Below are 14,071 nucleotides of genomic sequence, written 5' to 3'. Positions count from 1 at the left end.
GGGGCTGGAGCCTATCCCGGCTGACATTGGGCGAGAGGCAGGGTACACCCTGGACAGGTCGCCAGACTATCACAGGGCTGACATGTAGAGACAGACAACCATTCACACTCACATTCACACCTACGGACAATTTAGAGTCACCAATCAACCTATCCCCAATCTGTGGGAGGAAGCCGGAGTACCCATAGACAACCCATGCTGACACGGGGAGAACATGCAAACTCCTAATAAGTGACTTGATTTATGAAATAAATGTAGCGGAGGTTGAAGTTAAACTTTCACTGGTGGGCTGAGAAAAATCTGCCGTTTAGTTTGAACTGCATCAAGAAGAAGACGTTTTCCATTTGCTTTGTAATGCGTTGGTTCGTTAATAGTTAAATTTCAAAATCTTGAATCTTGTAAAAAAAAAAAATCTTGCCAATTAACCAAAAACTGTAAATGTGGTGGAGTAAAAGTATTACTTCCCTCAGAAATGGAGAAGTGGAAGTATAAAAGGAAATAGATTGGACAGTTACTGTTCAGAGGGGTGGTGCCGTCCATCTTTGTAACAACAGGTGGCGGTAATGCGCCTTAGAGCTGTTTGAGTCTTATTATAAACCCAAACAAGAAGAAGAGGGATGCTTTCAGCCGGTGTTTGGTTCTGATATTTCCGACTGCACCTGACATACACAGCACCCGGAGTCACCCTGCAGCTGAAGTGATCCTCTGGACCTCCACCTCCTCTCCTCTCCTCACCGGGTATCTGCCACCATCAGCCGGCCATGGCTCAACGGGGCTTCTTCGTGGGAGGAAACTGGAAGATGAACGGCAACAAGGAGAGTCTGGAGGAGCTGATCACCACCCTGAACACCGCCAGCCTGGACGAGCAGACCGGTGAGTGACTGAGTCATGTGTGTGTGGGTTAATTATATACAGTCTGCAGATTAATAACTGCTGAGTGAAGGGAGACATTAAATGAATCGATAAAGAGTCAGACAGACAGAGAGGAGATGCTGCCGCTCAGATGACACAGTGACATTGGGGGTCATGTGATCAGGATGAGTTGCATAAAGGCCTCTGACGTTTGTTTTATTCTCAGTGGTGGACAGTCAGTAGGGGAGAGCGGGGTCGGTTGGGACAGTGCCTTGTTAACATGCTCGTGCTCAAATACTCTAAATAGTACCACAATATTTCAGGGTATTTTTATGGCAACAGTAGGCCTATTCTTGACAATATGACAAATTATTTTTAAAATTTTAATTGATATTAATTCAAGAGCATAGAATTAAAAATAAGTGTTATAGTTTTACATGCCAACCTAACAGTCTGCCATCAAATACTCTGTAAACTTAAGAAAAAATATGTTTTATTTTTTAGTTTCTAGACAACAACAGTAACTCAGAGTACTGTATAATATTATAATTTTAAAGTACTTTAAGTATTTCCACTTTTTGCTACATTATACCTCTGCTCCACTACAGTATAAAGGGAGACCTTGTATATTTTTCTGCATTACATTTATTGACCTCCCCTACAAAAATGTCTTGAGGCCCCTTCACATTTCAGATGTCTATGAGTTGTAAGCTGTTCCTCCAATGATGGAGTTCCTCTCTAAACGTCTCAGATGGTTTCTTTAAATAAATGTTTGAGGCCCAAAAGGGTTACACCATTGTAATATTTAAAAAACAAACAAAGATAAGAGAGAAATGAAAACAGATTTGAGTATTAGAACTTTTATTTCTCTCTTTTCACATTAATTATCTCATGACCCCTTGGATTTTTTGTGACTCTTTGGAGGGGCCCAACCCCTAGGTTAGGGACCACTGGACTAAACTAGCTAACTATATTAAACTAGCTCCACCTCAAGCAGCTACAACAGTAAAATTATCTAATAATATCTTGTATAATATCAGTCAGAGAGGTCATTTTTCTTTTTAATACTTCAAGTACATTTATCTATTAATATTTATGAACTTTTATTTATGCAGGATGTTGATTGCAAGAGTATTTTTACCTATACTTCTCCTGACCTTACAGCTTTTTTAAAATCCTTTATATAAATTTCCATGTAAACTTGTTTTTTAATTTTATAGCCATTCTTATTAGTATTCAGAGTGGAAAACCAAAGTAATAGCAGCATACAGTGTTTTTTGACTCTTCATTAAACTTTATTAAAATGAACACAGGAACCTAAACATGCTGTTCCAGTGCTTTAAAATGAGCCAGTCTTGATTTACAGTCACTCTGCAGCTTTTAATGATGGAGCTCCCCTGAAAATAAATGTAACCTAATTAAATGTAATTAAATTAACCTTTTCAGCTCAGGGCCAAAAGGCACATTCTGACAGTGCAAACAGAAATATAAAAAGTCTCAACTCAGATAAAGATGAAATTAAGGCTACAATGAACTATTTTCCTGTTTTTCAGAGGTGGTGTGTGGAGCTCCCTCCATCTACCTGGACTTCGCTCGGTCCAACCTGGATCCCAAGATCGGTGTCGCAGCCCAGAACTGTTACAAGGTGGCCAAGGGGGCGTTTACAGGGGAGATCAGGTATCTCACCCACTGAATGAATGCATGCATGAATTATTCATAATGCAGTCCTATTTATTAACTCTTCCACCCCCTCTCCCTGTCATAGACTACTTTATGTCTTTTACAGGGGGGGCAGGGGATTTTTATGGGGTGATAGCAGGTCAAAAGTATATGCCTCACAGAAGATATACATCATCTGAAGCTGTGAACCTGAAGATTAATTTGAGATGCACCTCAGCACTGTGTGTTACTCACAGCTTCTAGTCATAAAGCTGTAATAAACATTGGGTTTTAGTTAGGCAGCTGTTTACAGTGTATGGAGATATTACGATAGAAGTATATGATGGTCATTCCCATGCTCAATTATGTCTCAGAAATTGTTGCAGCAATTTTGGGGTTGATATAATTTGCTACACAGGTATGTTGATACAAATGCTCACAAAATCTCCCAAAAATACCACATTAAGACCCCAAGACATCAAAAAAATGCTGTGATTTGGACACTGACATTTGGAGATTTTCATGAGAACTGCATTATTAGTGAGTGGATGGCGAATACCTCTGTTCTGGAAACTGCTGAGAACAGCCTTGTTATACTTATGAAAGTCATCCATCCCCCGAATGCCTGAGGTCTTTATTTTGTGGCTGTAAAGTTTCATGAGGCTGTGATTATCATGGAGGTCACAGTAAGCCATTTTAATACAGTGAAGTCAGGTTTCACTACAATGAAATGGCCACTATGGGGAATAACGTCATCGTAAATGAACAAAACTTGGCTCACTCAATCCACAAGAAACTTACCTGTCCAGTCAGACCCAATTTTAGCAATTCCAAGACTGTTAATGGATCCCACTATGCAGAAATATTCAAATACAATAGGCAAAAGTAACGTGTAAAACTGCATGGTTTTGGCCCAAAACTGCAAAGGACTAGCATAAAGTGGACATACCTATAAAGGGGAAACATGCTACACCCTTTAAAAGACAGTAATGTCTGCCAAGGACGCCATCGACCCAGGGGAGTGTAAGAGGTCAAAGGGACCTATTATGCTAATTTGCAGGTTCATACTTGTATGTTTACATGTTTAAATGGGCAAAGAAACTTATTTTCTCAGACTGTCTGTGCTGGAACACCTGTATTCACCCTTTGTCTAAGACTCTCCGTGTTAGCAGCTGTGTTTTTAAGCCCACTCCCAAAAAAGGAAGTTATTGCAGCTGAGACAATGACTCTTACATACAGTAGTTACACTTTCTACCATGAAAAATGTCAGCTCAGAAACCAAAATCTTTACATGTTCCAGCAGAAATATGATCCAAAATTGGGTAGAAATTTACAACATTGGCAACAAAGATTTCATGTTTCCCTGACATTAGCATGTAGCTACATCTGGCAGTGGACTGGCGGCCCTGGGAATGACTGTAACAGAGTATAGCAGCAGTTTCTACTAAACACTGAACACAACCAGACATAGTTACACTTTCTACCATGAAAAATCTCAGCTCAGAAACCAAAATCTTTATATCAGACATGTTCCAGCACAAATAAAATCCAAAATTGGGGAGTAATTACCAACATTGGCAATCAAGTTTCCAGATTTCCCTGACTTTAGCATGTAGCTACATGTAGCAGTGTAGTGCAGGTAATATAAACAGTTTGAAACAGATTATTAAGAACGGTCTTAAGCTCAGGTTTTTGCTCACTTTTACAAACCTCATTATCTGAAACTTTGGCCACATTTAATATGAACATCCGACACTGTATTATTAAATATATGACAGAAAATAAGTAAAAGCACAGGAGGTCCCTTTTAATGAGACTGCAGGCTGATGCATATTCACATAACCGTTTGTCATGGAGGATATCAGAGTAGAATTTGATCTTAGGGCTTTGAAGGAAATCCCCACAATCACAAAAATGATACAGACATCATTTTTATCATTTTAAACATGTAAATTGAGGCATCACATGAGCAGGTAATTTTCTGTGACCACTGTGTCTTTAATGAGTTTCCTCTCTCTCCAGTCCGGCCATGATAAAGGACTGTGGGGTAGACTGGGTGATACTGGGACACTCTGAGCGTCGTCATGTCTTTGGGGAAAGTGACGAGCTGATTGGTCAGAAGGTGAGATGCTTCCTCTCTTGCTAAATAATTATTTTCCCTTGGATGACTTGTGCTTTCGCCTAGTTGGCTCACAGGTGAAAGCACAGGTGTTTGCATTAGTCACAACTGATACGGTGATTCGATCGGTGGGTGTAGTTTGGTAGATAGAAAACAGTTCCTACATGAAACTGCTCACAACAAGGTCTGTAGATTATCTTGAGTAACAGGGTCATGTTGAGTTTTTGTTGATGTGTTTGTTAATTTTGATGAAGAATGTTGATAAAATCTCAGAAAAAATGTTACTAAAATCTTTGAATAAATGTCTGAAAATATTATTAAAAAAATGTCTGAAAAATGTTGATAAAGATAAAATACCCTAAAATATTATATTATTATATTATTTTGGACATTGAGATTGAAGAAACTTTTTCAATGGCATTTTTTATCAGTACTTGAACATGTAGGTTCTACAGGATTTCCTGGCAGTTGAAAAGTCAGATCTAAATACAGCAGTATTGTGCAGATTTAAATATAAGACACCACAAGTGGAACATTCACAGGCTCCACTACAAATCTTTTCCAGCATTCAGCGAATCAAAACCTGTCTGTGTCAGTATGTTGTGCACATGTCAGGTGTGCAGATCCAGAGATTGATTTGAGTCCATGGTTGATTCTCAGGTGGCTCACGCTCTGGAGAGTGATCTGGGTGTAATCGCCTGCATTGGGGAGAAGCTGGAGGAGCGGGAGGCAGGCACCACAGAAGAAGTTGTCTTTGCTCAGACGCAGGTCATTGCAGGTAAAGCAAAGGAAATAACAAAAAATAAAATGGAAATCATTAATTTTATTATTTTCTCTTGGGACTTTTTCTTTTCCCTTTTCCCTTTAAATTCATTATTTTCTTTTTTTAATTTGTTATATAGTTACTTTATTGTTTTGGATTATTATGTTGCCAGGGAGGAGTATTAGGGCCAGGCGTGAAGGAAAAAAAAATAAAAGAAGGAAGTTTGTTTGTTAATTTTTCATTTCCATAATAAAGTCAGTGCCACAAACAAATTTAAAATGTCGAGAATAAAGTCAAACTTCCAGTATTAGTCTCAGACATAATAAAACTTAGGTCAGAGGAGGAAGATTTTATTGTTTTGCATTTCAAGAATTAAATCAAACTGTCGATAATAATTTTTAATTTAATTTTTTGATATACTTTATTAATCCCCGAGGGGAAATTCAATTTTTTGTCTCTGTTGTCAATTACACACAGGTCTGAACACACACATGCACAAACAGGATCCATACATGCACTAAGTGGAGAGATGTCAGAGTGGGGCTGCCCATGACAGGCGCTCCAAGCGGTTGGGGGGTTCAGTGCCTTGCTCAAGGGCACTTGGGACGGGGGCACTTGGGATGGGGGACTTGAACGGGCGACCCTCCGGTTCCTAACCCAAGTCCCTATGGACTGAGCTACTGCCGCCCCAAAGTCAAACTTTAAGTATTGGTCTCAGACATAATGCAAATTATGTCAGAGGAGGAAGATTCTTTTTATTATTTTGCATTTTGATAATAAAATCAAACTGTTTTGACTAAAGTTGAGATATCGAGAATAAAGTCGAATTGTAGAGGATAAAGTTGAACTTTCAGTTTGTCCTCCTTATGCTTAGCCCTAATTCTCTTCCATACATCATTAGTCTTATGGATCTTCTCTGTTTTTTGCTAGTGTCACTGTTTTCCTGCTAATTTTCCTTTTTATAGGAAGAGAATTCACTGATGTTATTCACACACTGAGAAAGGTTTCACACCAAAATATGTCTGTATTTTTATCCTGTCTTCCGTAACTGTGGGGTTGTCGAACATCAGTAATACGTACAATGATAATATTCTCATGTGTGGCCAGCTCTTCAGTCCTGATGCATCTGTTCATAGAACAAGCAGTGGTTTATATCTGTGTATAGTCTGCAGTCAGATATTATAAGATTTTATTGATGATCTTTTCCATGGTTACATCTTTGCCTCATGCAGCCTACTTCTATACCCAAAGTAGGCTACACGCTGATTTAAAATGCAAATAGGTCAGTGGTCTCTGCTGTTTCTTGAGACACAGTCGACTTGTTCCTCTGTTAATGCAGGATTTTCTCTTCTGAGAGCTCACAGAAAACACATTACAGATTTGATGGATCTTTGCAGTGCTGCTCTGCCCTCAGGATGTTTCCTAATCTGAAATAGATATACCTTTTCTGTTAGTTCACGACAGTTTAATTGTTTTTTTCCCCCTGAAGCTTTAAAGTCTCACACTAGACTAGAGAACGTTTCTCTTATTTTATTTTGTTTTATAAAAAAATAAATTAAAAAAAATAAAAAGAAAAGGTTATTTATATCAGTTTATGTGTTCCAGAAAACGTGAAGGACTGGGGGAAAGTGGTGCTGGCGTATGAACCTGTGTGGGCCATCGGCACAGGCAAGACAGCTTCACCTGAGCAGGTAACACTGACTCCTTCCTCTGTGATGAGGAAAACTTATACTTCAGATCAATCTTTACTTATAACTTGATGAGCTTCAGTTGTCCTTATTTGAATAATAAAACACAAATCAGATCAGAGAAGCTTTTGGCACCGCACATGTGCATGGCCATGTAAAAAAACTCCAAAAACTCCATGTAACATTACACTCACTCAGCCTTATACAGTACAGTGTATCGCACGTTATACAGTCACGTATAATCACACCACCTTGGAGGAAGCAAAACAATGTTGTGTAACCGTTGGCCCAGACTGTTTACCATTGAAGTCGGGAACATCATCAAGGTCTTCATTTTATCTTAACCCCCAGACATCCAGAGCAAAGGCTCTCAACATAAAGCATGCCAAGGGTGAAGGACAGCATCAAACACACAATATTGACCTGCTTCAGCCAAACCCCTCAAAGATTTTCGAGAACTACAGCATCAGAAGGCAGAAGATTCGAATCATTAAACTAGGGATGTTGGATTCAGTAAATTTTGTTTTCAGTTGCCTGACACCCATTAACCAGTGACTAACCTGTTCATTTTTGAGAAGAAAACGCAACATGAGGTGAAATACAAGTGCTTTGCTTTTAGTCCGGCGATCTGCCGACTCAGTTAGCTTTAGCACCACATTTTAAAGCACTATCCATTTAAAGGTGATGAAATTTTAATGTTTTGTGATGTAAATGTCTCGCCTTTTATTTTCTGTTGGCTTTGCTGACAGACAGCTGGCTAACCATGTTAACATGAGGAAACATAGTGCCCACTGCCCATCCTCCGGTCTCCATTGGTAGCTAACATTAGCCGTATAATACCAGATCCCAAGCTGGCATGTATTTATTCCAGCGGAGTTACTCGCCTGGCACATACACCAAAAGAATTTTCTAGCTTCATGGTATACCTCCGGTACCACCGGTATGCAGCTCACTGAATATGCATAGTAGTGTTTCTCCCACTGGCCCCACCCACAAGTTCCCACTCAGCTCATATACTTTACACTGGGATAATGTCACTGATTCTTAAATCACTTTCTCAACTCCAGGAGCTCAAGAACACATTGAGGGAATATCTTCAAATTTGGCACAAACGTCCGCTTTGAGTCAAGGATGAACTGACCAGAATTTGGTGTTAAAAGGCCAAATGTCAGGGTCACTGTTCCCTTTTCCATCACATATGTGTGAATGCGATATCTCAAGAACACCTTGAGAGAATTTCTTTAAGTTTGGCACAAACATCCACTTGGACTCAACTATGAACTGATCAGATTTTGGTGGTCAGAGGTCATTTTTACCTCACAAAACATGTTTTTGGCCATAACTCGGGAATTTATACAATAGTTATGACAAAATTTCGCACAAATGTCAAATAGGATACAATGATAAAGCGATAGCATTTTCCATCCGAAAGGTCAAAGGTCACCTTCACTGTAACATGATAATGTTCTGCAAAAACACTTTTTTGGTCAGAGGCATCCATGTTTTCACAGACATTGATTTAAACTGTAAATGTAAGTTGACAGGATTGCAGAGGTAAACAACTGCAAGACAGTTATTGTAGTTTAAATATATCTGCTATTGTTAGAGCCTTTATTATTTATAGTAACAGACTATCTGTACAGGACCGTACATTACCAGTGACACCACTGAGAGCCGTGACTCCTGCAGATCCAGTTTGTCCAGTATAAACTCAGCTGGCTGCCAGTATTTTCTCCACCACAACCAGCAACATACCTACACCTGCAGGCTGCCATACAGATAATGTCAGCCAAAAACACTGTATTGTGTCATCACATTTTGGAGATAAAAGGATTTCAATTGACATCAAGATGTTTTACAACCAACAAAAATGTAAAGGTTTTGTTAAAATTAGTTGTGGTCTGAGTGTTTGGTCGTACAAGAATCAAAGACTTATTAATTATTCACTTAATAAATGTCCACAATTAAAATCACATGCACAATTCTGTGTGTGTGTGTGTGTGTGTGTGTGTGTGTCTGTCCAGGCACAGGAGGTCCATGAGAAGTTGAGGGCGTGGTTCCGAGCCAACGTCTCAGACGACGTGGCCGACTCTGTGCGCATCATCTACGGAGGTCAGTGATGAGTTTTGGCAGTTTTACCTTTAAAGCTCCTGTGTGCAGGATTTGAACATTTTTGACTTGGGGACTCCTAGTGGTCATATGGTATGTGCCTTTGGGAGGCAGGTTATTTTCCCTTGCCAATCATACCAGTACCATAACCCTACTCTGAGGTTCTAAGAATTTAAACAACAGGTGTATGTTCTGAGTTTCGGTGTTGTCTAAGATTAGAGGTGTTATTTTATGGCGTTACTTCTACCTGCCTCTTCAAAGTGGCATGCTGACCACAATCCACTGTAGGTAATACACTGACTATCTATACGTACTTCATACAGCCCCACTCAAAAAACTCCAAACTATCTCTTTAAATTCCAGAATTGTAACCTCTTCTCTAGGGTTGGGCACCGAAACTCGGTACTTTTTGTACTTGGTACCGATTCACGTCGGTACTACCGAGTACCGATTCACTTAAAATGAAACGGTGCCAAATTTCGGTACCTGAGGTGGAGGCGGAGCGAGAGCGCATGACTCGCACCTCAGACTCAGCAACAATGGCGACAAAAACAATGTGCAGACAAAAGTTAACGTGCAGCACTGTTCCTAAATGTTCTCAATAAAATGTTGAAACTGAGAAATTTAGACTATGGGCCCGAACGATGCATAGTGCGTCCAAATTCACACCCGTTCTTCTCTGTGGATTTTCTCCACGACCGTGCGTCATAGTGAGAAGCCACGCATATCAGCGGAAACAGCAGAATTGTAGCTTTCCGACAAGGCCAAGCACTTGTCGGTAATCCAATGTTTTCACAGCGAAAAATTACAATAAAATGATGTATAACAGAGCTTTCATACAGCTTTGCACACACATTACTCTTGGATGGATTACTCGCGAACGCAGGCTCGCACAGAAATGCCACGCATATCACATGAAAGCACAGTACCAGAGCTTTCCAATGATACCACACACATCATTGTGCTGTCATCCCATCACGCTATAAATCCAGATCAGTTGTCTACAAAATAAAAACTTGACGAATTTCTTTACAATCCATTATACAGATCTTGTTATCAGTCACTTCATATAGTGAGGAATATCGTATCTTACCACGTCTTAGGCTTGCGTGTGTTTCTCCCTGTCTATCCACATTTGTAGTCTGGCTTTCAAGATGCAAATATCTCCATATTGTCCAGTTGACACTCCATCAAACTTTGTATGACAAGACCAGCCACTTCACCTTTGCGCACCCAGACAACTGAGGCCTAATTATGCATGCTGACAGGGCCGTAGTCACCATATACATTGAGGGGGACACTTGCCCCCCACCAATGCCCAAAATGTCTCCCCACTATATAACTGAAACTGAAAAACAACAACAAACTTTGTTTACTGCAAACAAAGTGGCAAATATTATCTTGGAGGACATCATTGCACTTGGTTGACTATTTTTCTATGATCTTAGATGTAAATATTGCATGTTTCTTTCAGATAAAACACATTTTTGACTTGTGAATGAGTCAATGGAATTTCTTGCAATAATGAAAAAATACTGGCAATCATGTCTGCCTGGCACAAACCACATGTTTTGTGTGAAGTGATAGAATGTCCCAGCATCATGGTTCTTATATTGCCAGATTCCAGAGAGTCTCCCCTCTTCATATATGGCAGAATATGTCAACTTCCAACTTGCTATGCTGAGATACATGTAAAAATGTAAGAATTTAGGCACACAGATTTGTTTTTTTTCATTGATATAAAAATTAATATAAAATACAGACACATAGAAGGACATGAAATGATGGCAAATCTGATTAGTCCAGATTGTCCTGAAAAAAAACAAGATATAGCATGTGTATGTTGCCTTTATAATGACTGTGATATGAGCTTAAAAGTAAAGGCAGTAAAAATACCCCAAAAAGGCCTAGGGCCCATAGGGTTAAAAAGTACCGAAATAAGGTACCGTTTGGTACCGGTACTGAATTCCAGATACCGGTACCGGTACCGTATCGGTTCAATTATGAATGGTACCCAACCCTACTCTTCTCCCTCCTTCTGTCCTCCAGGTTCAGTGACGGCAGCTAACTGCAGGGAGCTGGCGGCTCAGGCAGACGTGGACGGCTTCCTGGTGGGCGGAGCCTCTCTCAAACCAGAGTTTGTCGACATCATCAATGCGCGCGCATAACTGATGCAGAAAAATGGCTCCATCGAGGCTAATTAAAATACACCCAGCCCTCTAGATCGTCACCATGTATCCTCAAACTGAGCTGACTGATCCACAGATGTGTCGAATTACAGGACGTTTTATGATGAATGAGATAAGTGTAGGGCAGTAGAATGAATTCAAAGTAACTACCAACACTTTATTGTCTTATTTTGCTATCATTTTTGGGAATTTAGCTTATTAATTTGTCGTATTACTTTATAGAGTCAAACTGCTATTTGTTTCTATTTCTTCTTACCATTGGGTCTGTTTATAACGTTGGGTCACAGTATTGGATATCTTCCAGCCTTTTTGTGTTGACTTCAAGATCTGTAAACATCTTAAAAATGAGAAATTTTGCAATAGGTCCTCATGTTTTCAGCTGATTTAGAGGAAATAAGTTCCGCCTCAGGGGTTAAAGTGATAGTGTGTATAGTCTATTTTTCAGATGACTATTTTTTCTGCTTTCTGTCTTTATTTGAGAGGTGGAAGTGGTGACAAACAAGATCATTCAGATAGGAGATATAAGATATATGAAATTAAGATTCGATGCAAACAATTTCTTTAATCTCCCTCTTAGAAAAGAAAAAATATTAAGTCATATGAATGATAGATTCAGCAGTTAATTGGAGGTAAAATGAGAGATATTATTTCTGGCAGACGATCAGTCACCCCAGGTTGCTTTGTGTCTTAAACACTGTTGTAATGTATCAATGTTGCACTCTCTCACCCAACTGCACTAACTGTTACTTCAGGACAATAAGAGCTCTGGACAGAATGTACTTAGATATATATTATGATATGTACACAAAGTCTATCTTTTGCTGCTACTGTGAAGTTGTCACCCATAGGCACAAAAGAGTTAACACTGCACACATGCTGCTGTATGTTTAACACTGGACCTGAATGAATAAATAAAATGTGGATAGAGGTTTGTCTTCATTTTTTGCTTGTGTGACATTAAAGGGAAAATGTGCTAATTTTTACATGGATATCCAATTAGTGTTGATGTCAGTGTGGTAGGGCTGCCCCCTAATAGTCGACCAAACGTCAGTCAACCAGAAAAGTCAGTAGTCGGTAAAATCTAATCGGTCGCTTAGTCGCAGCAAAAAAATAAAAAACAAAAAATTTGTGAAACTCTACGCCTTGTCAAAATAAATCAAAACCTATATGACTGGACCATGTGGGAGTTTAATTTGAAAGGACAGACACAGGAAATAGCCACGCTGAGCAGTCAGACAGGAGTCACGTTAATTTCCAGGGCTGGTACCTGCAGTTATTACACAGGCTAGTTAATAACATGTCGGGCAGGAAAGGGTGAGAAGGTGGAGGACTGAAACATCTGAAACATGGAAGTAGCTACATGCCCATTAGCCACTTAGCACAATCAATACTGCTTTGCCGACAGCGTAATTAACAGGCGGCTCGCTCAGTGTGTGACGTGCACTTGTACATAAAATATAGGCCTATATTAATGAATATTAATAAATATATGTACAGTTCATTAGTACGGTTTTGTATTTCTCTGTAATGTCGCACTGTGTTAACAATGTTACTTATACTATTCTTTCTCACACCTTCAACTCAAACCATTGTGTTGCCCCACCCAAAATATATAATTCAATAATTAAATTAATATCGTAAACATGTGGGTGACTAGTCTACTTATGGCCCTAAATGACTATTGGTGCACTAAGAAAATTCTTAGTTGGGGGGCAGCCCTAGAATGTTGTCGACTACTTTAATTGAAGTAGTCGAAGCACTGAGTTCTCAGCTGTAAAGTGTGTTCTTCCTTTCCTTGTTGCCTTTACTTAACTCTTGTAAACAAGCCAGGTTTTCAAGTAGTGGCAACCTGCAGGGCTGACAAATGATGCCAACAGGAAGTGCCAAAAATTGCAGTTCCTCTAATGGCCACTTGAGGCTGGCTCAAAGACAGAGTAAGTCCCTATAGATCTTCATGTTTAAATGCCTAACTTAACTGCAGAAATAAGCATACTGCCAGCGTGGGTTGGTATAAAAAAAAAGGGTGTGGTCTCTACAGCTAATTTCCCTGTTCATGACAACTGCGCGGGGATGTATTTTTATGTAACTCACCAATTTGAAGTGTTGATAAGGATATAAGTAATGTATAATCAAAGGGGTGGCCACTTTCAATGGCAGGTGGGTGCCCTCAGTGGTGTAGTGTTAGTTGATGAGGTGCATGAATGTAACAGTAAGTCTAAATTTGCCTATCAACAATACTCGTAGGTCTAAATGAGCATACTGTTAACACCCGAAAAAGAGCCGGGTATACTCTGTATACCAACGTGTACCCTCCAGCACCCAGAAGTTGCTACCACAGCAACAATGTTCATTAGGTAATGTTACCATGGCGTTACCCCAGAGGGGTACTCACAGAGGCGTAGCCATGGCTGTCACTATTTCAGTGTGTTTTTAGTTCATGATTGTTAATTTCAACATTTTGGTCATCTAAAAAAGTCTTGCTCAGCATTTGGTTCTACTAAAAGACCCTCTAAGGAGTCAGACTTTCAGTTTTTCTGGTAAGTATGTTTTGTTGTAATGGTTCTGGGCCTGTTTTTGCTAGCGAAAATTATCATAGGCATTATCACAATTGATCACTTCTTAGTGCAGTGTGCTAACTAAGCTAGCAGCCAGTGAAAGAGTAATTGCCACCCTCTCACCCAAATATGGTTCC

General features: G+C 39.6%; 1 protein-coding gene across 1 annotated transcript; it reads left to right on the top strand.

Annotated features, from left to right (window-relative positions):
• The first annotated feature begins 620 nt into the window (after positions 1-620).
• Positions 621-12,307, top strand: tpi1a (triosephosphate isomerase 1a). The gene is made up of 7 exons (XM_033636253.2): positions 621-873; positions 2,406-2,529; positions 4,534-4,633; positions 5,291-5,408; positions 6,999-7,084; positions 9,106-9,193; positions 11,240-12,307. The coding sequence occupies exons 1-7, from the start codon at positions 762-764 to the stop codon at positions 11,356-11,358; spliced, it is 747 nt and encodes a 248-aa protein (XP_033492144.1). The 5' UTR covers positions 621-761; the 3' UTR covers positions 11,359-12,307.
• Positions 12,308-14,071: the final 1,764 nt, after the last annotated feature.

The sequence above is a fragment of the Epinephelus lanceolatus genome, chromosome 16 (genome assembly GCF_041903045.1).
Source record: "Epinephelus lanceolatus isolate andai-2023 chromosome 16, ASM4190304v1, whole genome shotgun sequence".
Classification (NCBI taxonomy): Eukaryota; Metazoa; Chordata; class Actinopteri; order Perciformes; family Serranidae; genus Epinephelus; species Epinephelus lanceolatus.
This window is presented reverse-complemented; position numbering and strand designations above follow the sequence as displayed.

Excerpts from the sequence above, each read along its gene's own strand:
- tpi1a (XM_033636253.2), top strand. The coding sequence starts at position 762 with ATGGCTCAACGGGGCTTCTTCGTGGGAGGAAACTGGAAGATGAACGGC. Across the intron at positions 2,530-4,533 it reads GCGTTTACAGGGGAGATCAG|TCCGGCCATGATAAAGGACT; the intron begins GTATCTCACCCA and ends CTCTCTCTCCAG. Across the intron at positions 9,194-11,239 it reads TGTGCGCATCATCTACGGAG|GTTCAGTGACGGCAGCTAAC; the intron begins GTCAGTGATGAG and ends TCTGTCCTCCAG.